Raw genomic sequence first — 26,753 nt, forward strand, 5'->3', positions numbered from 1 at the left:
GAACAATTTTATTTGCATAGATTACTCTCAGAGAAATAATTATTTTATACTTTTTCTTGATTTAATATTAAGTATTGTAAAATAGTAATTAATATTTAGAGCTGCTATTTAATAATTTTGTGGAATGTTATGGTCTTTATATTGAGAAGTATGAAAATAAGAACTGGAATTTAGAATAAATTTATCAGTCAGTGAGATCGACTTACAGTGTTGTCTTGATTAAGCTCGATGATACACTTATGATTTCGTGAAACTATTCTTTCATTTTAATTAGTTCTCAGCTCTGAGAAAACAGATTCTAGTTCCTAGAGAAATTGTTTTAAGACTTCCAAACTCCTAATTGAATCCAAGCCAGTCCTGATTTTAAGCATCGAATACTTTTAAAATCTTCTTTTTTATGAAAAATGATTTTTGAAGTTTCACGAAAATCTGAAGTACCCTAGTATCCCTGGGGCTAGTGCTTGACAGTGAAGCGTGTCTATTTAAATGAAGTGAACACCAGGAGAGTTTTATGCAGCCAGTCGATGCAATGGATCGAGTCACTCGACATACGTGGTTCACGCTCGTGGAAATAGAAAAATAAAGAGCGTGCGCTTCAAGAGCAATCACGACGACGAAAACATCTTCCATAAAACGCCGATGCGAAATTAGCTGTCCGCGGCCGCGTCGAGTTACGACGAGTGATTAATTCAACTACACGCGGTTGGATACAATATTTTCTACCCACTATACCCCATACTTTCTTTCCTTTCTTCGATTGATTACCACCATTCGCCATCGGGGACCAAAACTATTGATAGATATCTCGATGAGACTGTTATGGGGAACCGAGATAATTTTCTAAAGAATTTATATTAGTTTTTAACTTGAATCTGTTAAGTAGTTGTACTTTGTTTTGAATTAATAGAAGGTGGCAATTGATTCAGGAACAAGTAGAAAGTCAAGGATCCATGTAGAGTTTTGGATCCTTAGATTTTTCGAACCTTGGAACCTTGAAACCTTAGAGCTTTGGATCTTTGGAACTTTGAATCCTTGGAACCTTTATACCTTTGGATCTTTGGAATCTTGAATCCTTGGAACCCTTAGAACCTTTGGATCTTTGGAGCCTTGAATCCTTGGAACCTTGAATCCTTGGCTTCTTGGATCCTTGGAATCTTAGACCTTTAGATCTTTGGAACCTTGGATCCTTGGATTTTTGGAACCTCTGATCCTTGGATCCTTGGGTCTTTGGAACCTTGGATCCTTGGATTCTTTGCCCCAGTATTGGCTCCATAATCAAAATACTCTTTAATTTTGGTTCTCCACAACAGTCATTTCTCATAATAGTCCGTCGAAACAATTTCTAGAACCAGAATCGATATTACGATCACTGTTCGCCACTATTAACTCGAAGATAAATGCCCAATGGTTCGACAAGGGATAGCCGCGGATATATTCTGAACTCGAGAAAACCTTTGGTCGACAGAAGCCGCCTGATGAGAACAATAGAAACACCTTGCGGACACCTAAGTTCTATCGAGAAAAATATGAATCTCTGCGAGACTTCTACGAAGAAACTCGATCACCGTTGACAATCACGATTATTCTATCCTTCACTTTCCTTTTTAGAAACGTTGCATTTTATTTCCTCTAACTTTCAACAAAACTTTCGTCCCTATAGGGAACAGAAGGTCCGAAGAGATCCTCTCTGTTTCTCTTCCAACGGAGACCGAGAGAAGCGCTCGAACATTCGTTCTCGAAGGGTGTGGTAATAGTATAAACGACGAGGCGATAGAAAAGCTATCCAGGCAGGCTTGGGGAACAGCTTTTCAGACAGTGAAGCGTTTCCTGGCGAACAGGAGCAGTTTGTTCTTGGGGTACAGGTTGTGGGCTCGACGTTATCGAAAAATCGGGACGAGACATATCTTTTTTAACGCACGGTTACGAATTATAGCATGACTCGACCAACGGGAAGGCACTTGGGCAAATTACGTGCCGAGTTGGCCGTCGTTTGTTTCTTTTTTTATCTAAATAGGAGGGACCCAGTCCCGTTACGTCCCAATCTAATCTAACTTCATTTGTCGGTAGTTGGTTTGTGAAAAATCTAGTTAAGATTTGGGCTATCTCTCAGGGCTAAGAGATGCAAGCATCCACACAGTGGCGAGTTATACATAAGTCCCTTTGGTGATTACCTATTTTTTGTCAAAAATGAATAGAATTTTTACGTGTTCATTATTTTTTCATTTTAAAATAAAACTGTTTTAATGGTGGCTCTTTTTCATAGGGGCCTCAATTTTGTATTAGCCTTGAGTCCTAGTGTACCTTACTATGTCATTGCATCCTCCTAGTGCAGAGTTACTCCTCAACTATAAATTAGAACATCTCAAACAAATCCTGCAAACCTTTTAAATACAGTGTATTAAAACACATTATGTGAAATAAAGTATAAGAGCGCCACAGTCCGCCATATTGGACGCTGGTACCTCTGCCGCAAGAAACAGCCCAAAAACTGATTCCTTTCACGTGCAGTTCGCCATTAATAAAATTTTACACAGGCGTTGATGGTGTTCTACTTACAGACGATAACTCAGAATAGTATTGGGACACGACGAGCATGGTCCTCTCCTTGTAAGCACGCAGAGCACGTGTTCGCGCTCCTCTGCTCTGCTGGTGTCTCTGCGCGACTACAAAGACAGATCGTTTAAAAGTATCTCGATACAAGATCAACTTCTCCGCTCTCAGCTACAGCTTAATCCTATGATATGTTCGCATTCGTTAATATATATTGTATAAGATTATATTACGTAGTACTCGATCTCTATCTTTCACTCACATCCACGCAACACACACAGAGTCGCTCCATCGTTCTCTCTCCCTTTCACGCGTCTCCTGCCACTCTCGGTCTAGGATATTAGACTCTCCTTAACAAGATACGTAATTAAAATGTATATATATGCTCGCATTGGAGCGACGCGCCAATGATAAAACATAAATTACACGCTTCTTAGGGCACCTTTGGTATTAAGCTTGATATACTTCGCCTCTTCGTCTCCTTTTTTTTCTTCCTCTAGATTACGTAATTTCGTTCCGCGAGCCACCGCGTCCGTCTCCCATAATATATTATACCGCGACGGTTCCCCCTCTTCCCGTTCACGCGAAACTCACGCGTCACGATACACGCCTCCGTCGAATTAATTCGCCGGGGGATTAATGGATGCGCTACTTTATGACCTGGAATTTCTCTGCAGGAATCGAATTTCTTGCTATGGTACTTTGCGCCCCGACGTGGAACCTTTTGATGCTTTCGCAGTTGTTTTATAGATATAACAGTTTTAGGTGCCTGGTCGCAGATGATGCTAGGTTCTGGGAAGACTCTTGGAGCCTTCGTTCACTTCGAGTAGATTCAGATTATTTATAGATTGTTCCGTCTTAGGAATTGAAAGGACTGAGGGAGCTCTGGTGAACATAGATCTGCAAACTAATTTGTTTTGTCAGATGCTCAGGCCAGGGTGCTATGAAGCTACTCTGAAGAAGTTGAAATTTATTTGAGAAGGTCTTTCTATGATCTCTGCTTTTTCAAGTTATTCTATAAAAGAGGTTTCTAATTAAAAGACTGAATATTTCAAGAATAGTTAACAAGATTCATGTTCTCGTGGCTCCATAAATTTTGTACTCACGCTTCCAAGATACCCTGTGCATCGCATCTACACCTCGTCAGGCCTTCATTCATAACGTTCAATCGATCGAAAGGTCCACAGAAGCAGCAAAATCCCAAGGAATCTATCTTTCCTGTTTTCAACCCTGAAGAACAATTAGCTCGAAGGCGGCGCGGGGCTCGACGCTCCTAAAAGAATGTCCCGCGGCTGTGGAGTGTAGGTAACGTGTGTGAAGAATCGTGTTGCATATACGTGCGCGTGTGACTCGAAGAGTGCCTGCTGCTCTGCACGCGCGGGGCAGACGCACGAAACCGAACCGAAACGATTAATTCGTTAGCGCAAAAGCCTCACCGAAATAGCAACACGTTTCGTTTCGGTCCCCTCGTCTCCCGACCCCTCTCTCGCCTACTTCCTTCTTCTCTTCTTCCTCTTCTTCTTCTTCATCTTCTTCGTCGTCGTCGTCGATCGCGATCAGGACTCGGTGGAAAATAAATAGACAAAGGTAGTAGACGGCTACGAATCGATAAGTTAAGTCGTTAAAAAATATATATACCTAGGAATATTATATACGCGATTATTGGGCCCCCCGCGAGTCGCGAATCTAACGCCGTTGCTCCGCGCAATTTACAAGACAATTTGCCTAACGGTGCTGCCTCGAGGCGGGTCTGCACCTCTACCCCCGCCTCGCCCTAATTCGCCCTTCCCCACCATTCTCTGTGTACGTGTACGCGCCATATTTACGACTCTCTTCCCATTTCTTCACCCCCTAATTTCTTCTCCCTACCCTCCTCGTGGCTTTCGCCTTCCCTTCATCTCCGCCTGATGCCTCCCCTCAAACAGCCGCGTGTTCTGCGACGAATTATCGAGACAGTGGCCGATCGCCGCGGAAATCGACCGTTATCCTTGAAATTTCTATTTTTTTCGGCTTTTCTTTCGAGCTTTTTTTGTGTGTGTGTTTTTTTTTGTTTGCTTTTGGTTACTGTCGTGAAGACGGGGGATTCCAATCGGCTGTCTCGGCTCGTTCCTTCCTCCCGGGGTGTCAGCACGGTTTTCCCTTGCCTTTCTTACATGCCGTTTATGTCGATTTTAAGGTTGCCCGTTTTCTTCTCTCTTTGATCCCTGGAAAAGCGAACGGATCGATTAGTTCAAGGGAAAGTGGATGGTAGTGGTCACGTTTCGATCTAAGGTCTCGGTATCGAGGACTTGTTATCGCGTGGTTAAGGGGAAGGAGGATTGCTGGGTGAAATATTGTATTATCATTTTCAGACAGCATTAAGTACCTTTTTTCGATAGATTAACGTAAGAAGGAAACCTTCTCTGAAGCCACACAGATTACCTAATTAGTTTTCAGGCTTCTTTATGCGTTAACTTCTGATACAGAACTCAAGCGCAAACTTAACTTTGGGTGAAACCAGGATTCGCGAAAGAAAATAACCCTTCGAGGAAATTATTCGCAGCGTTGAAATGAATAAAAATATGAAGGCTGGAAAGAAAGTGGCGCGAGATAAAATATAAAATGTGGACGGAAATTTTGATTTAGTTTTTCTCCTCTTTTTTCCTTTTTTAATTTGGAACAGCTCGGTCGCAGCGATGACAGGACCTGCACTCGTCATCGGTTTTCATCGCGGAATCAAAACGGATGAACGAAAAGAGCTCTCGATCGCTCACCGCGTCTCGTTTGTCTCCATTCCACCAATATCTCGCGTTTTTTGTCCCCGATACCGCTGATTTACAGTCGCGAGGAGGACTATTCGATGCGGAGTAGTCTCGAGCGAGGGGTGCCGAGCGTTTTCGAGAATTGCGGGTAAAAGCAAACCCTTGTCGACGAGTCGAACGATTTTACTGTTTTATATTTTTCTGCTTCTTCTTTTTACGGCGCTTCATACGCGTAGGCAGAGATATTTTGAGAAAAAGGATCGTAAACTTCTGGGGTGTATGGCTGTTGCTGAAGAAAGCTAAGGAGAGTTTTGGTGAATTTTTGTTCATAGTCAAGCAGTTCTGTGTTACTTTTGAGGCAGATTTTAGCTCTTTGAGGTAGAGAGTTGGGTCTGCGAGGTTGTAGATTTGAGCAAGTTTGGGAAACTTCTGTTGGAGGAATAAGTATGCAATTTTAATAAAGTTTGATACAATTCAAGAGATTCATAGTGGAATGTGTAACTGCCTGAATTAAAGATATTTGGTAGATTAATCTTTCGAAGAAATGTTAAATCTCTTACAATTAATCTTTTAGCCTCAACGTTACTGATGAGTTTTGATGATTGTTTTCTACCTCAATAATGTTTCTTTTTTATTAAAATTATCTTCAATAATTTCAGAGAAAAAATAAAAAAAGGAAAGAGTTTATAGCGATAAATAAATACTGTAAAGTTATCAGAATATTTTTTGCACAAATAATTTCTATTAAATATGTTGAAGCTGAAATCTGCTCAAAGCAAGTTAGAGTCTTTCACTATAAGCTCCTCACTATTATTCTCATCACTTAAAGTTACTTTTGAATTCTTCTCACTTTTCGATACGACAAAAATTTTCTTCAGAAAAATACACCCCTTGCTGCGAGTTTATAGCGAAATAATACTATGCACGATATCATCCGCCAACATAGACCAGAAGATAATCATACATACCTACCCATCTATTATCTGCAAAGTAAAAAATAAAATGCCCCATCAGAGTAGTAATCTACATTCCAAATGTAGCGATCCTTTTTCTGAAATACCTTGTACACTCAGCAACAGCAAGGCAAATCTTTTCGCACCCTCATTTCCCCTCGCAATCTCGAGGAAATTCCTAAACGTCTTCCCTTTATTCCCGCCGATAAGCCGTAAACGCGATAACGAAAATAAACGAGCATCAAATGCCTACCCTTTCCTCCCTTCTCCTCCTCTTTCGCCCCTTTCCTTTCTTTTCTTAAATAACTGAGCATACGTTAGTGGTACCCCGATTCGCGGCGAGGAGCGTGGTTAATGAATCGCGTCATTGTCGAAGAGGAAGGGTGAAGAGACAACCTACATTTGTCTCTTTCCCGAATGAGGTTCTTCCCACGACCCGAGGAGAAGAGACGCCTTCGCCATTGAGTAATTTACGTACCTCATTAGGCCGTGGCTGCGTCCGGACTGAAAAGCTCTCTTTTCACGGGCTTTCGGGGATCCTTGGCCGCGAATATAGCGAGAAAGAAAGAGGGAACGAAAGAAAATGCAGGACGCGCTCGCGCCTCGGTATATTCACGGGCTGAGAGGGAGAGAGGAAGAGAGAGTGCGAAGAGAAGCTTTACTAAGGCTGGGCACACGCTTGTGAAACGCAGCGTGTAATGTATCGTGATTCACATGATCAAAGGGAGCGTTTTCCTAAAGATTAGAGAGCCTTGAATTTTTTCTACATTTTTGTCTGTAAACTACATACATATAGGATGAGCTACCATGATTTGGTGCTAAAATAACTCCCTCAATTTTTATATTAAGGAAAAGTGTGTTACTGACATCTTCTGAACTTCTGACAGTACGCATACTGACTCCATTAAAGTGTATTAAATCACACTTTTTAATCTTTGGAGAAGATCTTTGCAACTTTACAACTAGAGATACATACACATATAATTTTTTATATGTAGACAAAATATATAAATATGCATTTGATTGTGATATTGTGTTCTGGATATTGTTACTTTTAGAAGTAAAAAATGAATTGAATTTGATCCTGTGGAATTCTATTCTGTTATCGACAACATGTCAGCATGTGGAAATCATGTGACATTACAGAAGCGTGTACCCAGCATAATGCGCGTCGGATATTCCTTCAGCAGCCACGTCCGTCTTGGCATTACGCTGCCAAGGCGTCACCGCTTATAAAGTGGAAATGAATTAGTGACGATGCATTTCGGTCCTGTTGCCCAGCCCCAAGCGGGTTCTATCGATCTTCTAATTTCGGAGAGGGAAAGGTCGGGCACTCCAGCCTGTTCTCGCATTCTGTACCACGATTCCTACTGATTGAATCATTTGTATTGGGCAAGTTGATATTTGTCTGATTTGGGATGCTCAAATTTAGGTCGACGTAGAAGCTTCGAAATTTGGCGAAATATATTTGCCATGTCGTTATGTATTTATTTGTGGTATTTACTTTGCCCTGGTTTGCAATCTATTTGAGCAAATATTGTTTGTAATTATTAAAAATATCAGAAAATGTTTTGTGTGGATATTGGAGAGAACTATTCACGTATTTTAATAATATGTACATTTTGTATGCATGTTGCTTTTCGTTAAAAGTCGAGATAGTTTGTGAACATTCTTTTTAGCGATGAAGTATATTTTTATCTAAGAATAATGCATGCATTGGTAAAGTGATCTTCCACTATTTCCAGTAATGGAGATGGTTTTTTTTATGTTACACTGTGACGAAGAGGAAAATACGTGAAAATGAAAATGTAATGTTTTTTAATTACTTAAAAGCCCTCTATAGATATAAAAAACAATTCTGCCAGTAGTTGAAATATTTTCTGATATCAATAACAATTTCCAGAATATTCTCGTGAATTCCATCAAAATGGAACATGTATTTCAAACTGAATCAGGATCATACATGTATGATAAAATAAATCCTCCTTCAAAGATTAATATTCGATTACCTTAAACACGTCACATTCAATATCATAAAATTTATAATACCAATTTTAATATTTTTGAATTCCTTATCAACCATTTTTTAAAATTATTCAATTGCTGACATAGCTAAATCACTAAGTAATTATCTTTATAGATTACACTTTTTAAGTAGGTTCTAATGATTTAACAATTTTATGAAATGATAAATAATTCATGATAGATATATTTAATTTATTTAGTAAAAGTTTCGTAATAAGAAGTAATACTTTAAAATATACAATTTTCAATGTACTGTCTTGAATTCTCACAGTTGCCATAGACATTACGACATTATAGTAAGAAAGTACTAGAAAAGAGGTCAACGCAATCACATGAAAATGCTAAAAAAAGTCTTTATTATGATACCAGAATTGATTGCAAGACCACGATAATTTGCGTTATTCTTTTCGCAATATATTGTTTCAGAAAATTACATACTAGTATATTTCTCTCTATTGCATGACGACACTGAATAAAAAGGTAAAAATGAACTAACAAGTTCTGACTTATCTCTTACTATTATTCACTCCTTTCACTCTCTTCTCTTTAATTCTACTACATCAAATTAAATGCAAGATAAATTAGCTCATGTTAAAAGTCCGTAAAATATTCCTCAACTATACGAGAACATTATTAAAATACAGATTACTTAGAAGTAGCTTCAAAATAAATATGTATGACAATTTTTCAGGCAAAGTAAGTACCTAGATATTTTTCAAATATTAATCTTTGAAAGAGGAATAAATAACACCTCCTGTTTTATATGTAGCTTTCATGCACTTCAAATTCATCAACGAGATTGACTGCCACACAAATTGCCCTCGTCTTTCTCGCACTTCCATTTACAAACCTGAAAAGTATTGCTCAAAAGAAAATTTGAAGAGTAATTAACAGCAATCAATGCAATAAATTTACCTATGCATAAAACACGTTAATATTCCCGAAGCAATGAACTTGACTAAAAATCCACAGATATTAAAGTTTATTTACCAAAGTGCCTCTCACTGGCGACCCCCATGGCAGTCAGCCTGTTAATCATCTTATGGTAGGCAGCCTTGGAAGGTATCCAGTCGCTGCAATTATCTTGGAGCGTTTGCATTGTAATGAAACTCCAGTTGCGCTAACGGTTTTCAAGAACCGTCAGAGATAAAAGTTTCTTGCGCTGTCTCATTCGGAGTTATCCGACATCTCGCGGGGAAGTTCCTATCTCGTTACTTCTGCCTGTGCCCGACGTTTCTCTCTCCCATCCCGAAAACTCATTGCCCAACAACAGGATCTCTACGTTAGAAGCACGGCGGTGGGTTTGGTGCAAGGGGTGCTCGGGGTCGAAGTGCACACATCGAGGGATCACGTCCAGGGAGGGAACAGAAAGAAAGAACAGAAAGAAAAGACGAGCGGATAGAGCGGAAATGAAGGTGGACGGCAAACACAGATGCGACGAACAGGCAACAGCGAGGAACTAGCAGAACCGAACGACGCTGAACGGAGAAAGAAAAAGGATGAGGTATCTGTCTTGAGATAATTGGCGGCGCAAGGGAGCAATCGATGAATCCAGGTGGAACGGTCGGTTGAAAAGGTGGAACGAACTTCTCCCATGTGGGGCATCGTTTTTGAGAAATACTGTGAATTATGTATGCAATGCTTTTTCGCTATGGTACACTGTGAGAATTCATTATAAGATGTACGCTTCTGATGTTAAGTCATGTATTGGTTGCCTGATGTGGTCTTACTGAGATATGTGTATATCTATTTGAGTTGGAATAATATTTCTCGTGTGTGACAGCTACATTGGTTGAAAAGAGGATTGCACTTGTTTCACTCGTGGAATAAGCTTTTTATACAGGATGTGCGATAACAGATGTCAGCAATTTTAAAGGGTTTTGCAGATTGAAATAAGACGAAATGAAGAACGACGAAATTGTGTTTGAAGCTTCGTTTCCGAGTTATTAATTATTCAAGATATGTGGAATGTGTCTGACTTGACTTATACTACTGATATTGCTGCGCCTGACCTGGCCAGAGCATGCGCGCAGTAGAATAACCCTGAAGTCAGACACGCTTTATGAGAACTTTAGGCGCAGTCATAAAAATATAACTCTAAAATGAAACTTTAAACACAATTTTATTATCCTTGATTTTCGTTTTATTTTAAGATCTAGAAGCACCGCTTAAATTTTTTGATACCTGTCGTCGAGCACTCTGTGCATATGTATACCATGTCTCCCAAATTAATCATTCAATTATAAATTCTTAAGCCCACTCTCTCTGAGAACCTTCAGCGAAACAACGTTCGCCACCAGCCATTACGAATGCAGCTAATGAGCTCACTGTTTTACATCTTCCTCAAAACTAAGGAAGTCGTTAAAGGCCTAAAAACCACGATTGACTAAGAAAAGAAACGTACCCGAGTGAAATCAAGATGCAACCACTTGCAGGAGCTCATAAATATTCAAAGCTGCTTCTGTGCAAAACAGATAAACCCACATAAACAAAATTCTATTCCACCTCTTCAGCTCATTCCTCCACATAAAACGATCTCTCTCCCCCATTGCGCCATCAATCGCGAAGCGCTTTATATGCCCAAAAGCTGGCAATCGAGGCTGCGAGAAATCAGATAAGAGAACAGAACGTAGGGAGTCGCAGTGAAAACAGAATCGCCTCGAACACCAGACCAATCTCACGCGCGTCGCTCGCGAAGGGGAACAGAAAGAAGGAAACACAGCAAAGTGGAGGAGAAGAGTAGAGATCGGCGGGTCTGATCGATAAGTGATTAGCAGCGGAGTAATTGGTAATTGACACCGTCGATGCAGGCGTACCCAGCCTCGGTGTCCCGTCGATCGCGATCGGGGATCGATCGTCCGATAGATCGACACGAGTCGCGACCAGGACCCGCGATTTGGAAACGCTGCAGCGTGTCTCGCGGACGGACGTCGAAAGCCTGATACGCGATCGATTGAAATCAGACAGCGGGCTAATTGGCTGCGAGCCCTGCTGAGGCCACTGTACTGCTAGGGAGCTGCGAATGTCCCTGAGATGGGCTGGAAACGGAGAGAAGTACCGCGCGAACGGCGCTACTTTGTCATTAGTATGCACGAGATGGACACCTGAACAGTCTGATAGGTCCTTCGACTTGTTTCGATGGCAAAGTGACAGATGGAAGGGTTCATAAGTGGATCGATGGGTTTCTAGCTCCCTCCAGAGGGTTCCCAGCTCCCTGCTATACTTCCGTGGGCTCTGATGACGAAAACGCAGACCTATGCTGTAGATTTTCAAACGCTTTTTCAGAATCTTTTACGAACTAATGGAGCGATATCTTAAACTGGCTTCACTTTGTACTGATGGTACTCTGTCTTTTCTTGAAGATACAATCTCTTTTTGTTGTCCCATTTTCTGGGTGCTAGATGACCCCAAGTGGCCCTCAGACGAACTAGAAAGCACGTAACAAATTCTTCATTGTAAGGTGGAAGGGACATCAGTGGTCCTTGGAACATTTCCTATATTTCTTTCACCGAAACATGAAGGGTGGTTAAGATCGCAAGATAAATGGAAGGTGGAAGAAGAAGGTGCTGCGTTTTCGTCGCCAGTGGATTGGTAGCGCGTAGGTAGCGGCTAGCGGTAGCATAAAATGAAACCTACTTCCATCCAGAGATTTGTAAAGCCCACCTCGGCCATTTTTGACTTTGCATATTCGATTCGTATTGCTCCCCGGTCGGAGGAGAGGAGAGAGGATCCTTGGAGAGTGGCCATCGCCTGGGCCGCGTAGCAAACGTCGTGGTATTTGACAAAGGCCACTGGCGGCCCTCCCTTCGTGTGCAAACGAAGCCGAGAGAAACCAGGCAAACTGTGCATAAATAAGAGAAGCGTACAATACGTGCTCTAGTTAGTTATGACAGACGGTGGTACTCTGGTAAGAGAGAGAAAGGGGGCGTGGGGGTGTGGGTGTTATTGCTGCTTGGAGATTATGGTGACGCTGGTCGAACATTGACGATACGCATGGTGTTGCACGAAGAAGAGACATTTTTTCTATATTGTTATTGCGGTTTTAATGTTCCACAAAAGCAGGAGTCTCTTATCGTATTTTGGAATTTTTTAAGTTTTCCTTTTGGCGTAGGCTTTAAGTAATATAATGGTGTGAATACTGTGGATACCACATTTAGTACACTATTATTATGTGGTGTTACAGAAGAACCGTGTGTTTCTATATAGTAATACATACCACTATTAAAAAGTGCTTTGAAGAATTATGTGGAAGTAACAGACTCAAAAATGAGACAATTCTTGCGAAATCTTAGCGAAAAGGCTACTATTGTTACATATTTACGAAATTTTATTAGCAAATTTTTGCTTCAGTAAAATTTGTAAGGTAATGTCTTAAATCAAACATACGACTTCAATCAAAATTGAGGTCCGTTTATAGCTTGCGATGAAGACCGATTATCCAAAGAATTTACGAGCTCTCTCGGTGGAGCAATTGGATCGTTACGATGTCATTAACTGGAATATCGATATCGATTACGCTTGATTTACCGCCGTTCCGCTAAACACAACATTACCATGGTAAATTTCGACACGAGTAACTATGTCACGTCGCAGTACAAGTTTTCGAATACTTTTGCCCCTTTCTTCGTTTCTGTTCTTCTCGTTGTTTCCTGTCTTACGCGATGAAACTTGAGTAGAATTGATAGATGAATTTGAACTCGAGAATTATCACAATTTAAGGAGAAGCTTCTCGACTTTAACTGTAAAAGATATTTGCGTGCAATTATAAAAACCTCAGATAAGTGATATTATTTCTTCTTAGATCAAACCTAAAAAGTGTTCTTCATTCCCACATTTTTTACTGTAGAACCTCGATTAACTGAATTTCGAATTTCTAAAATTTCTGTTATTTAGAGTTAATCACATTGGGTATAATAACAACAAAAGTGCAGTGAAACATCGATTAAACCTTAAGCAGTGAAATAATGGTAGCTTGCTGAAGAAAATAAAGCTAGCTATCAAAAGCAAGCTTCATATTTGAATCTAGTAGTACTTTGGATAACCAACGTCCAACTGTACTTGCATGGAAGCCTTCACATATTATATTTAATTAGAGTTTAGACCTTTACGAAAGTAACAGGTTCTTCCTGTTCACAGTTCTCGTTGATCACGCTTCTATCACCTCATCGTGTCAATGTTTCTTCTCGCGTGCAACATCTTGCGTGGGTGTCCAGCGTGACAGGGTGTTAGTGAATGCCCACTAATGCCTCGATACTGGTACTGATACGGGTACAACTAGCACAGGTGCGTCTGTTAATGGCTACGAGCTACGACTGGTGGCAAAACGATCAGCGGATGTCGGTGTGACTTTGGAGGCGGTGCTGTCTGTTCCAAAAAAGCTTGTTGACGCTCGGCATCCTGGGGAACGTGGCGGGTGCCTGGTACCGCTCGGCTTGAACCAGCTCGAACCGTCTCATGGGCGCACGAGCGAGGGAAATCGGGCGGAACGTGCGCTGGACGTTCGGGCGTGAATGTTAAGGACGCGATGGAACGCACGCGGAGAGGAAATGTGGCTGATTCGACGCTGACCTATATCGTTCTTTTAAATTCCTAGCCGCGTAATTGTTACGACGGTGGAGATAGTCGCCGCTAAATTCGTCGTTTCCAGTTCATTGCACTGTGGCCTGGATACGGGATAAAAAATTGAACACATCTAGTAACGTTGCTCTGATTAATTCTGCCTTTCCGCGGCATTGGTGGTTGTTCATGGTACTTTGTTTTCTGTTTTTTTTTTTCATTAGTGAAATTGTATTGTGTTTGCGCGTGTGTGTACAGAGTGACTCGTAATTGATGCCATTTTGGAGGGAATCTGGAGCACGAAAGGAAAATGAGTGTCCTTAATTGAATCGGTGAGTTGAAGAGCAGTATATGCCCGAAATTAGCTATTTTCAGATAATCTCAAAACTGCATTTGGGCCCAGAGCCAAGGGTGTATTAAGTCAAATTGAAAACGAGTGGACTTAATAGATTCTGTCTCTGGGATCCAAATATGTGGTAGTATTTATGAAAATGGTCTAAATCCAAAATCTAAAGAAGCTGAATTTATCACTTATTTTATAATATCAATCGATGTAACAGGAAATAAACGACTGTTCTTCCTCACCATTTCAATTACACTGCAGATATTTGCGCAAATTTATCTTTCTGTAAACGTGTCAAAAGAAATGGAATTTAAATAGAGATCTGTTTCACCATTTTTAGAAATACTTTGCTGATATTCCATTTGACTATTTTTAATCATCCAATTCATATTAGAATATTATATCCCGTATTCAGCTCTCTTTTTTCGCTCAAATCACAGTCTCTCGTCAAACATAAAACTGGAAACGATTTATCAGGTCAGAACGTAACGACTCGTTGAGCTGGCACTTTGAAGATACAGGTCAACGCTTCTTGGACCGCGATGAATGAACTGGATCTGACGTCATTCGTTCGTATCTGAGGCGATCGGCTCGCCCATCGATTTCCTCTTTCGCATTCGTTGCCGGAATAATTTGCGGGAATAGAGCCATCCAGCTGTCCCTTCTCTCTTTTCCGGGATAAAATGGGTTCGACTTTTCTCGCGTTTATCTCTATTCACGATTCACAATGCCCCAGACATAGCTAACCCTTTAGCTGCTGAGATTCTGTTGAAATCCCCCGAGCCCTATCTCTTAACACATTCGAGACCACTGTATTATGCCAAGACTGTCCTCAGCGGCTGACAACAACCTTCTAACACTAAGTAGGTACTGTTGGGAGTTCAGAAGTTGTCAGTGAGACGTTACAGAGGCACAAGGGATACTCAGCTCGCTGCAAATAGTAGGTAGTAATAGCTGTGGCCGATGCAGCGAATAAGGGAAATTCGTGTGTAGCATTTTTATCTTGGTATTTCTCTGTGGAACCAATCAGATTCACTGACAACTTTCGACTTCTCAATAGTGTTATACGTGTCCCACGAGAAGTCCCTTAGAAAGCAATGGCCTTAATGTTTTCCAAGGAACTTCTCCTGAGACACGACCAGTACTTACAAAATGATTCAAATATCCTCAGCTCATGAGGACAGTTCTCCCTTGACCCAACACTGGGTCATGAGTCTCAAATGTGTTAACCATGCCCACTGAACGCCCACAGGCGTCCAACGCACGGTGCAGATTTCCTATTTCGACCCATTTAGGTCCACAGCGCGCAGAGTTAAAAAACCGCTTGGAAAGGATAAAAACGAGGGAAACGCGCGTAACGTTTCGGTTTGTAACTCGAACTACGACTGGGCTCGTGAAACCTTCTTCCCAGCGTGTAATTAGTCCGCGGAATCTCGTTACAACCGCGAAACCCTGTGTATGAATTCGCGAGTACCTGGGCCGAGTTAATTATGCGCGTTTGCACGTGCAAGGCGACGCCTGCAATTTTCGGCGGTTCGCGCGTGGATGTATGCACGCGGCTGGTTTCACAGAGGCGCGATCGTCAACCACCGGTGTCATTCCTCCTCGTATCCGAAGGAAATTTCGTATTTCCGCCCTTCTCGTTCGGACTGACCCGAACTGCTGCCTCTTCCGTCGCGGTGAATTGCTCTCGCGCGTTTGACGCTTTGAGGAGTGGAATATGATCTTCCTGTACTGTTTAGAGGCATTTGAAACTGATCTTTTGTTTGACAATTGTATTTTTTGAGGTTCGATAAGACTGAGTTTAATTTTATACAGAGCGATTATTAGGAAAATTAAAAAGCGGTTCCAAACTTCTGGTAGACAGTATACAGACAGTGTATACATTTTAATTTGAAGGTAGAGAAATCAAATATAAAATATAAATTAAAAAGAATGAACGACAAAATAACTCTTCATTAAAAGAAACATATCTACATTAGTATTTTGCTAATTACAATTAAACGAAAGCATTAAAACCAGTTTACCACTCTATTAAAGCAACACCAATGAAAATTAATAAGGAAGAATTACTATGAAAATAAAATCTCTTATAGTAACTTGTCACTTTTTTAAATACAATTTTCAAATTCAAAATTCCACTCCTTTAAGAGCTCCTTTATCACCAAACTAATATTTCTAAAGGAATGCTAAATCAATATGAAATTCAAAATCCCACTCCTTCAAGGTTCAACGCGCTGGTCAATCAATTGAACGTCTTATCGTAAATAATTGACTGAAATTCTTAGCTCGATGAGTATCGATTAAGCTACTAGATCATCGAAGAGTACAAAAAGAATTTCCGCGTGGTTCGAGGCCACAGCGAATCATGATCGACTACACGGTTGTACACGCACTTGGAATCGTGGGAAGGTTCCGCATGGCGAAGCACGCGAAAATAATTTACTACGCGATCGTAACCGTAATGCTCGTGGGGATAACATACTCTAGGACGATTACGTGCTTGCTGCCTCTTTCGCGTATGCTCATCGAAACTACGCTGCTCGAAAATGTCTTCTACAGTTCGAATGTGTAGCGGTATCGTCTAATTCCGAACTTTCTTGCTGGATCACTGTGATATCCATTAGAACTGTCGTAAGAGCGAACTTTGACTTCACTTGTCCTAGATGTAGGTAAAATTTAAATTCACGTGGTCCTTGAGAATTACAGGAAATTAGCAAGTACTGTAGAGCTTTCTGTATTTTATCCTTATTATTTGAATACTCTGATTAGAGGTAGCCTATTAGAGAAGCTCTACTATACTTATTAATTAATCTATTATTCTATGTGAAACTACTAAATAATGATCCTCAACGTACTCTCCTTAACTCAGACCTGAATCTCTCTATAGTACAGCACTGTCCAAAGCCAGGGAGCTTATTGAGCCTCCCACTTCATCTGTACTGTTACTGAAAGGCGGAGCTTGATCGCTTGAAAAGGGAAGCAGAATACCACAGAGCTCCACATAGGACAGCACTGCTATAGTGAAATAACTATTCAAAGTAAAATTCATTTCTACCCCTGAGATCTCATTCTCCATCCTAGACATATTATCCATAGCCTACTCCTTTCGAGGAATCTCAGATTTGTCCCAAAAGCTCTAAAGTAGCACTGCCACAACAGCTGCCCAGTGAAACTCATTCCTATCTATGAGATCTCATAAACCATCCTCCAAACATTGCCCAAATATTAATCTACTCCCTAAATCCTAAAAACCCTCAGCTCAACCTCCCTGAAACCTCCCCAATTTTCAAAAACACGTCCCCAATTCGCGAGGAGGACGCGCAGGTGGATCGAATCGCGCCTCCCTTACACAGTAACAAGTACTACCTCGACCAAGTGTCTACGCCGAAAAAGTACTACGTCTCTATTGTAGTTTAGACGATTTTCGTTACGTTAGCCATGGAAAGTGTTCTCTAACCTGCTGAAGATGTCCTTGAGCTCGTGCTCAGACACGAACTGGCCGAGGTTCGCCACGAACAGGGTGGAACAGGGCGCGTTGCTGACGGCTATGTTCGGTTGGGACGAGGGTGAGCCCACCGGCGATGCCAGTGCCGGCGAGGGTAAGAAATGGGGCAGCGACGCGTGTATCGACGTCAGCGTCGTCGGATGAGGCAGAGACATGGGCGCCTGTAAAAGAAAGAGAACGGTTCCCCGTCGTTAGTCGGGATTATATTTCGGCCCGACGCCCGGTGTCAGGCGCCTGAAAGGGAATGCTTAAAACTGTCTGTCGCTCGGCCACGACACCGGGGTCTTAGCGAAATTAAAATTTATTTCTTTCTCGGGGTCGTTCTAACTTTAGGGGCTACTGAATCCTCCGTGTTACCGAAGTCTTCCTCTCCTGCTCGCGGAATTGAATAGTGGGGCGTCTAAGAGCGTACACCTGGATATTTTTGTTTTCCTGTTGAATTATTGAGGAAGCTCCTCGGGTTCAGAGGGAGAACGCGATAATGGAATTATTCATTTTATACTCTTTTTAAAATTAACATCGGGCTGAATGTGAGCGAGGGTGTTCAGGTGTATGCTTTTAGATGCAGCACTTGTGAAGTATTCATTTGGAATCGAAGGATGAACGAGTAGAAGTGATATGTATGATGTAGTATTTGGAATGTTTGATTCACAAGGGGCGTCTGTTTCAGTAGATTTTTGAAGTAAAAGCTTTTGAATTTTATTATTGTTAAGTCTTGTATTGATAATTCATTTGAAAAGATAGCATAGTCGTTAGAGAATTGAATTTTTAGAGGAGTACCTTTTGGGAACCAGACAGTCCATTTTCTGTGTAATACACTTCTATTCTCGTTTTGTCAACCTATGCATTATGGGTCGTTTGAAATTATGATCAATTATTGTGACTGCTATAAGTACTTTCAATTATTTCAATTATATAAGTTATTTCAATTATTTTCAAGCACTTCCATTAATCTAACCATTTCGAAACAAAAGTAATTGAGGAATGCACTGAGATAGAAAATACATTTAATTAACAAGAACTATTTTCTTCATTACCTATTCTGTTATTTATACCACTGTCTTATGTTTTCTAATTAGAAATCATTTTATGCATTGAGTCGCCGACTTTCTTATCGTATTTATGCAAAGAGAATATTATCACTGAACGTCTTCACTTCAAACTCTATTCCTGGCTTGGGTATTTCACTTATTATTTCGCTTTTTGTTTTCATTCATTGTCAGGCAACACTTAGGAAAGAATTATCATTATCGATAAAGATAGAGGCAGAAAGCTTAACAATAAATTACATCATCGTCAATAACAATATCCATTAACATTAAAAAATACATATTAATGAAATGGCAGTCCGTGACCGCCTTAGAATCAATTAACGCAATGGTTACATTCCATACAAACACGGGGTAACGTTCTAATAACGTGAAGGGGCCTTATAATCACTGGCTCAACAACGAAAAACTCAATTTTTAAAGCTCGCCGAGAGTAAATTATCTTTTATGTACACACGCGTGAGTGCACGTGCAGTTAATATGTCGTGGCCAATTAATTTGCATATGAAACGCGCGTCGAGCTGTGTCTCTCTGTGCGTTAAACGCGCGAAAGTATTCGCGATATTTTAGCATCACGGGTCGCCCTGGAATTATTCTCACAGACGCGAGCAACGTATCGCGCAATCAATTCGCAATTTTGTCGCTCCAACGTGTCCCTGCTGCTAGTGTCCGTGCAATTACGTGTTGCGCTACTTGTCTCGGATATCCTGTGTTGCTGCTGTTTTCCTTCGTTGTCAGTTGCAAAATCGAGTCCTCCAGTCGTGTGAATATTCTTTCAGGAATACCACGTAAGAGGATCCATAAAGTATGTTTTCTCTTTGTCGCAAGAAAGTAACTGTTGCGAGATGAAAGATGGAATTAGAAGGTAAAAGAGATCTGTGAAATTGTAATTATTGATTCTGACGGTGGCACCTTTCGAAGCTAAATTTATTAGTAGAATAAGATCCTGATTAACTAATTTAATATGAGGCTTAAACTTGGAGTATATTCCTGATGGCTGATTTTATTATTTTTTTGCAGAGTATTATCAAGTTATAATTTTTGTCTTAATTGATATTCTACTATGTTCTAATAGACTAATATAGAAGGTGATTAACATGGATCATAAGACTATGTAGATTCCTCCTTTTTCAAATTTATTTAGTTTCATTGCATGAGAGTTTATTATATATGTTATTTGTGGTGAAAGAATTAATATAGTGAAGATTATTAGTATTTTTACTTTTCCAAGTATTTGCGATTACCTAAAATTATATCTATCTCGTATTGAATCTAAAATACAAATTTATATGAACGTTTCTGTAATAGGTGAAATTATTTATAAGAGTATAAGAATCTATCTAGACTTTCTAGTGATTAAAGCATATTATGAGTATAAAAATAGTACCCACTGCTGTATCTTCCTCTATAAGGATGAATATTAATTTCTCCACTATTTTAAATCTAGTTATTATTTCATGTTGAGACTCCACAATCAACCTAGTACCTCCTAAGACAAATTCTCGAGAATTCTCATTCCTTTTATTAGATTACGTGGTTCGTATAATTAAACTCTGACGGTGCTTCACCTCTAGCGATAAGGTACCCAATTATACTGAAAGTTACCTACTATCTAATTTTATTTTCTACCAAAAAATGTTCCCCATTTTTCCTGTATGAATCGTTGCTAAAAAGAAGGTACGCGAAACGCAATGAACGTATCCTGAAATATCGAGTTTTTGAAAGGTGCCACGATCGTAAACGAAATTAGGAGAATCTTGGAGCGAGTACGATTCACAATAGGAATGCTTATGAAAGTGGATCGCGAATTTCGCTAGCGGAATGCTTCCTATTTAGCTGAGTTTCTGCCTCATTATCCCGTCAAGTGGGCTCTGCGGAATATTTTTTTATTCCCGTAAAGAAAATGGTGGGATCTTTAGAATAGAAGTGGATGTTACCTTCTTGCATTCAGATTAAATGAACCCTCGCGTTTACTGGATAACCGCCTATAAAAGCTTCGTAAAAAAGTAAACAATTTCTGCCTGCTATCTTTGCTTCGTTTTTTCCTTCGTTTTGTTACAAAACTTAAATGACCCTGATAAATTATCATGAAATATGGTGTAGCAAAAAATTCGATAAACGTCTGACTAGGCAGGAAGCTTCTACTGAAAATTGAAAATACGAGTTTTTTATGTGCACAGTGGTTTTTTAGGGGTTAAATAACTTTATAATCCGTTGGCATAGTATTTAGTTTATGGAACAGTTATATAGATAACTGACTATAAAACTGGTAGGTTGGAATGATGTAATTTATTTCTACATTTCTATGCCTCTTTTTTCTGTAATAATTAAAAATATTCTGCACTGTTTCGCGTAGAGATATAACTTTGTATATATAAATATATACTTGTGTAGTCTCGGTTTTTTATTTCTAAAGTACTTCAGTTTCGTTTCTCTTAATGAGGGTATGTTTCTAACACTGAGCTTTTTGCTCGTAAAACATGATGCACAGGATTTCAACTCTTCCGGTTTATTAAATGTTGGAAAATTTCCGTTGCTCCTCTATAACGCAAACCTATTATCATATAGCTTCATTTGTTGAACTATTTTTGTTGTTGAAGTATTTCAAACAGACCAAATTGAAATTTAAATTCCCCAAATTAAGCTCGATTTGGCTACTGAGTTTTTCTAGTCAAATTTAAAATTTAATTGTTTAAATTTAAATAGAACCTGTGACCGAATTTTCGCAAGTAAATGGTATTTAGTTTAGAAATATATATTTTTCCACGTTTCACGAAATTTTCGCCGAAGATGATTTTATTTCTAAATTTGTCAATTCTTATCTATCTTTGATAAATTTGACACGAAACAACGTCAGCCAGACGAATATTTCTGTCGATCACGTTATTGCTTCCTTCGCGTCGTTCCCACAAGCCAAGAATAAAAATTCGATTCCAGTTTCGGCGATATCGTTCGCGATGATAGTGCGTGATAGGTACCCACGTGAACCTGGTACAGGACTAGGCGATATTAAAAATCAATAGCCAGCTGGCTGTTTGGCGAATTCGTACCCGTCTGTACCACACACCGTCTCCGAACCTTGTTAAAATGGTATTGGAAGGTACGAATGCGCCAGAAAATTCTGTGATACGTTAAAAACTTCATCTATCCTTATTTACGAACTCGCTAAACACAGTAATTAACTCCTTAGTATAATTAACTTTCTGGAAAGTTTGAAAAGTCTGAAAGATGATTATTACAATCGGTATCACTATGTAAGCAATCAAATAACACGCTGTGCATCGAGCTTCTGAGTTCATTTCGTGTTGTCTGTACTTTTTACGACATTTTTATTATTATTCAATTCACCGATAAAAATTATGAACTTCATTTTCTGGTGAAATTATAACTTGAGATTATTACGTAAAGGTACCCATTTATAGTTACCCATTTTCGTTTAGGCCCTATTTAAATCTGAAGAAATGGATAAATGTCATGAACTCGATAAATGTCGCGAACTCGATAAATGTACCTATAACCGGGCACCTTAGTCTTTTCTGATTTTAGTGAAAATACTTTAACTAGCACAATGTCTATAGGAATAACTATCACTGTCATGCACGAGTTTAGCAGTCAGCCATGCCCCTATACCTTATGGACATGTATAGTGTACTAACAGATTAACCTGTTAACAAGGGAAGCTAAATTAACCCAATACATGAAAATAAAGAAAAGTTCTAGTCAAAGTTCAACTAAATCAACTTCAAATTAATTAACTCAAATCTCTGGTATAGAATAAATGTATATAGATATTCAAATGCCATTTTAGACACTAAAAGGACCAGATGAGTCAAAATGATTCACTCACAAGTTCTCAAAAATATATTTTCAATTGCTCAGAATATATGTAGCTAAAAAGAAACTTTGGCAATATTCATAAGAATCTTCTACAGTGAAATAAGTAACAAAATCATACGTCTATATTTTTAGTATTAATGAATGGTTAGCCTAAGCAATAAATATCAGTTGCTACCAATAAATCTGTAATATCCCAAACTTGTGAAATCGTTCGAATACTTATGAACAATACTGTATATTCCAGAGATTTTATTTTGAAAAACGTCCCCAGTTAACAGGTGAAGAGACACATCTTCGTTCGAAACCAGAGTCGAGCCATGGACACTGGTCACTGCTAAGCCTCGTAAGTGCGCGTCTACCTGCTAGATGTATCGTATAAGTTAATCGAGTATAACGATCATGTATCACTAACGTGCATCGGGGCGCTCGTCGGCGGCTCCAGAGCTTTGTCTGCAGATAGTCAAAGATAGGAACGTACGGGGACCTGAGGATGTAACGCCGGATGGACCAGCGTCGCATGTTGCAGCGTGCCGGGTAATTCGCCAGCAGTCGAGTACGCCAATGGATGGTGCCACAATTCAGGACCACCAGGGAAGAATGGGCTTCCTAGGTCTGCAATACAATATACAGTTAGTGTGAAGCATTACGGCCATGATAATTCCTATGGAACGATATACGATGCTTAGTTACGGTCGGAACGAGATCAACTGGCCGCTTGAGACCATCGAAAACATAGGAGGACTAATACTGTCCATTTATAGAGAAAAGCAGTGATTGTAGAAAAATGTGAAATTCAGTTTTCTGCATTTTTCAATATTTTTGAATATTCTGTGCGTTGTTTCAGGGGGAAATAGGAGTAGAATATTTGTTGTGCATTCTGCTTTTCTCCATGGTTGGGTAGTATAAGGCTAGGGTATTAGATGTCTCTTCCTCTTGTTTCCCTGTGTAAACTTGTTGGCAGGGCTCTGTCTTTAGGAAAGGGATCAGTTGACGCAACGACCAAGTGGTGGTTGTGTTTGGGGTGACTCAGAAATAAGGGGAAATGGTCTTGAGCGGCTAGTTGATTTGGTTCTGGATTAGAGAATTTGGTTTCGCTTTTGTCACTTCCTGGACGAGTGGTGCAGAAACTTGTTGCGTTGTGACGGCGGTTTTTGGTCTATTTTTGGTGGAATTTTGTTTGGATTGTCATGATTGGATGGTCTTCAAAGCTTTTCATCGAGGCTTTTACTGTTATTTGAACTGGTGAGGTTTGAAGCTAGCGAAAGTGATAGTTTGTCAGTGGATTGATCGGATAATACTGTTGACTTTTTAGGGCTGAATATCGTCAGTTAATATTTATTATTTGTGTAGGTAACGCATTATGTTATTGATAATAATTTTTGAATATTCCCATTTTTGTATATTTCAAATTTTACCAATTTCAATTTTATCGGCTTTGATTCTTATCAATTTCATTTTCCTCAATCACGATTTTTATCAATTTCAACCTCAGCCAGTTTATTTTTATATGTTTCGAATTGTAATTTTCATGCAACGCAATACTCTTCCCAATAAAACACGAAATAAAAGAGATTACTTCCGCTTGAACAATTTTCAAAATTATTTTTACACGATCAATATTTTATATACTAATTCATTGAAAAATTCTCAGAGTTCTTTAAAATAATATCCAATATGAAATACTTCTAATTAGGAATTTTTTTAACCAGTAATGTGCAACTTTGCTCAAAGATCTCTTCCTATTCACCCAACAAATTTGTTTATTCTCCTAGTATTTTTAATACGCATAGAGTACCGCGACCTCTCACATTTGAACACAAAACTGTAAATTCCACAAAATCGATTCGAAGACCATCGCGATACGTTACTCGGTCGACTATCATCAAACAATCGCAATCGTGGTCGATCGATGCATTCCTATCGACCTAACTAATCGCGAGCGAGACATAGTGCGATCACGTGTCGAGAAACGATCAATCGTCATCCATAACATCATTCCGACTGGAAAATGGTCGAAACTGATTCGTTCAAACAACGCGCTCGAACAGCTCCGCTCGCGTAGGTAGCTAATGCAACTGCATTGTGTTTTACCGAGCAGCATTCGTGGGAGGCACAACCGACAGTACGTTTCTGCACCATCGTCGTATTATTTACGTCCAGACCACGTATGCAATGTCACGATACTGTCAACTCGAACGTTAATCATTGACTTTAAACGAGAGAAAGAAATACAGGCTTCTCAAAAAACGCTCATGGGATTAACCGACACCAGAGTTGGGTCAGAATTAGGGATGTCACAGCAGTTATATTCGATACCGATTAACCAAATTTGACCAAATTTATTACGATTCTAAAATCGATTATTAACATTCGATAATTGGTTAATTACTTTCTTTTTGTTAAATACAGGAACGAAATTGTGGTCATTGATTTAATGGCTCGGATGTTAAACTGATCAACTTCATGAAACAGAAAGCAGAGAAAAGGGAGGATATGACAACGATTAAAATTTGTCACAATGGTTTTAGAAATATATTAAATAGTATTTACTAATCATACACTAGTAAAAAGTGGAGTTGATCAGTTTGGTCCTCTTGAAGGGCTTATTTATTATATGAACTATTTATGTATGAAAATTTGGCTATTGTAAAATGTAATTTTCGAAAAATGTGGAACACATCCCCAACTGGTTAATTGTTCTAATTATTTATAACTAGACAAATGTGAATCAAAAAAACACTTTTACTTATTTTTGTATAATAGAAGAAATTTGTTTAAATTATTTATATTACCGATAGAAATATTACAGTTAATTAAGCCAAAAAAATACATTGGTCAATCGGTTATCTAGTATAAAAATCGAAAAACTGGTTACCAAAAAAATCCGATTATTTGACATCCCTAGTCAGAATGAATGTCGGTCGAGTTTTGTTCGATCTTCTCTAAGAATGGTATTATGCGATTCTTATTGAGCGTTTCAGAATAGAAGGACGCTTTCCTCGGTATAGTGTTTGGTCTTCGGACCCCGAAAAGCCTTCCATTAAACGCCGTTTTTGAGGATGCTTAGAAATCCAAGGTTTCTGGGAGCTTTTGTGTGGAATGCGATGCGAGGGTCTTGAAATGGGGACGTATTGAACTATTGACAATTGGAACTGATTTTGGTAGTGGTTTAATCGAGAGTTTGAACTTCTTGTGGTGCATTTTTATTAAATACTTGGATCTTGTTAAACTGAGTTGGAGCTTATAGAAATTATTTTGAATAATATTCATGAAAATTGGTATTAGAGATACATTGGTATAAGAGGAACAATAGTGGTTTTTTTCTACCTTTAGTACCTTTATCCTATGATTTTTTAAGATTAGATTCGTTTTACTTCAAATTCTTTTCTGCTCACAGATCTACAATATTATGTAAATCATCCTACACAAAATTTAAAATAAAATCCCCCTGTACAAAATTTAGGTCAATCTTGCTTTGAAAATAATGTTAAAACATGAGTATTTAGTATTTGGTAAACTGTACTATTACAAAATTTTAATTCTTGAATATTAAAATATATAATCTTTTTATATTTAAATATTTGACTATTTAAGTATTTGAATATTCAAAGATCTTTGAAAAGTAGAAAAATGTGTAGCACGCAGACACTGCAAACCCCCGAAATTATCTGCAGATTTCTAAAAAATGCACTAAAAAAACAACAAAAATGAAACGCGCAAAAAGTAGAAAGTATATTAGAGCATCTCAGCTCGGAGCACAGTTATAAATTCTAGCTCTCCCGATAGCGCTGTGCCAGTGGCTTGACAAATCGTTGAGCTCGAAAGAATCCTCGGTTCTTTGATTTATAGGGCGAGCTGGTCGTTTGCCCGTGGAATCAATCCGACCCCTTTGAGTCTTCTTTCACCCCGCTGTCGGACCGGAAGTGCTTGACGCTGTGCACGTGTATTATATTCGCGGCACAGAACGAGAGGGTCGTCGTCTGGCGTGTCTCCGCTACAAAATCAATGCAAATCGGCGCAAAGCGGCTTCCACGAAACCGTTCGCTCCTCGTGGCCGGCGATACGTCACGAACGGGCAATTATTCCAGAAAGATTAGTCGGAGTGGCCACGGTTGCGCAACAAGACGAGCCTCTTTTGTGGAACGTTGCGCCGCGAGATCAGCCGCCTGAATAGATCTGCTATTTGCAAAT

General features: G+C 39.5%; 1 protein-coding gene across 5 annotated transcripts in view; it reads right to left on the reverse strand.

Annotated features, from left to right (window-relative positions):
* Nucleotides 1-225: 225 nt before the first annotated feature.
* LOC143187653 (protein couch potato) overlaps nucleotides 226-26,753 on the reverse strand; it is a 128,021-nt gene continuing 101,493 nt past the window's right edge. For 2 of the 5 annotated variants that reach the window (XM_076391902.1, XM_076391897.1), the window contains exons 6-9: nucleotides 23,041-23,174; nucleotides 17,629-17,837; nucleotides 11,906-12,110; nucleotides 226-4,754 (exon numbers count right to left, since the gene is read on the reverse strand). In XM_076391902.1, the coding sequence (XP_076248017.1) occupies nucleotides 4,722-4,754; nucleotides 11,906-12,110; nucleotides 17,629-17,837; nucleotides 23,041-23,174 (581 nt within the window). In that variant the 3' untranslated portion in view covers nucleotides 226-4,721. The remainder of the gene's footprint in view (nucleotides 4,755-11,905; nucleotides 12,111-17,628; nucleotides 17,838-23,040; nucleotides 23,175-26,753) is intronic. The other 3 variants (XR_013003253.1, XM_076391905.1, XM_076391907.1) reach the window with 3 other exon arrangements.

This window comes from Calliopsis andreniformis, chromosome 2, assembly GCF_051401765.1.
Source record: "Calliopsis andreniformis isolate RMS-2024a chromosome 2, iyCalAndr_principal, whole genome shotgun sequence".
Classification (NCBI taxonomy): domain Eukaryota; kingdom Metazoa; phylum Arthropoda; class Insecta; order Hymenoptera; family Andrenidae; genus Calliopsis; species Calliopsis andreniformis.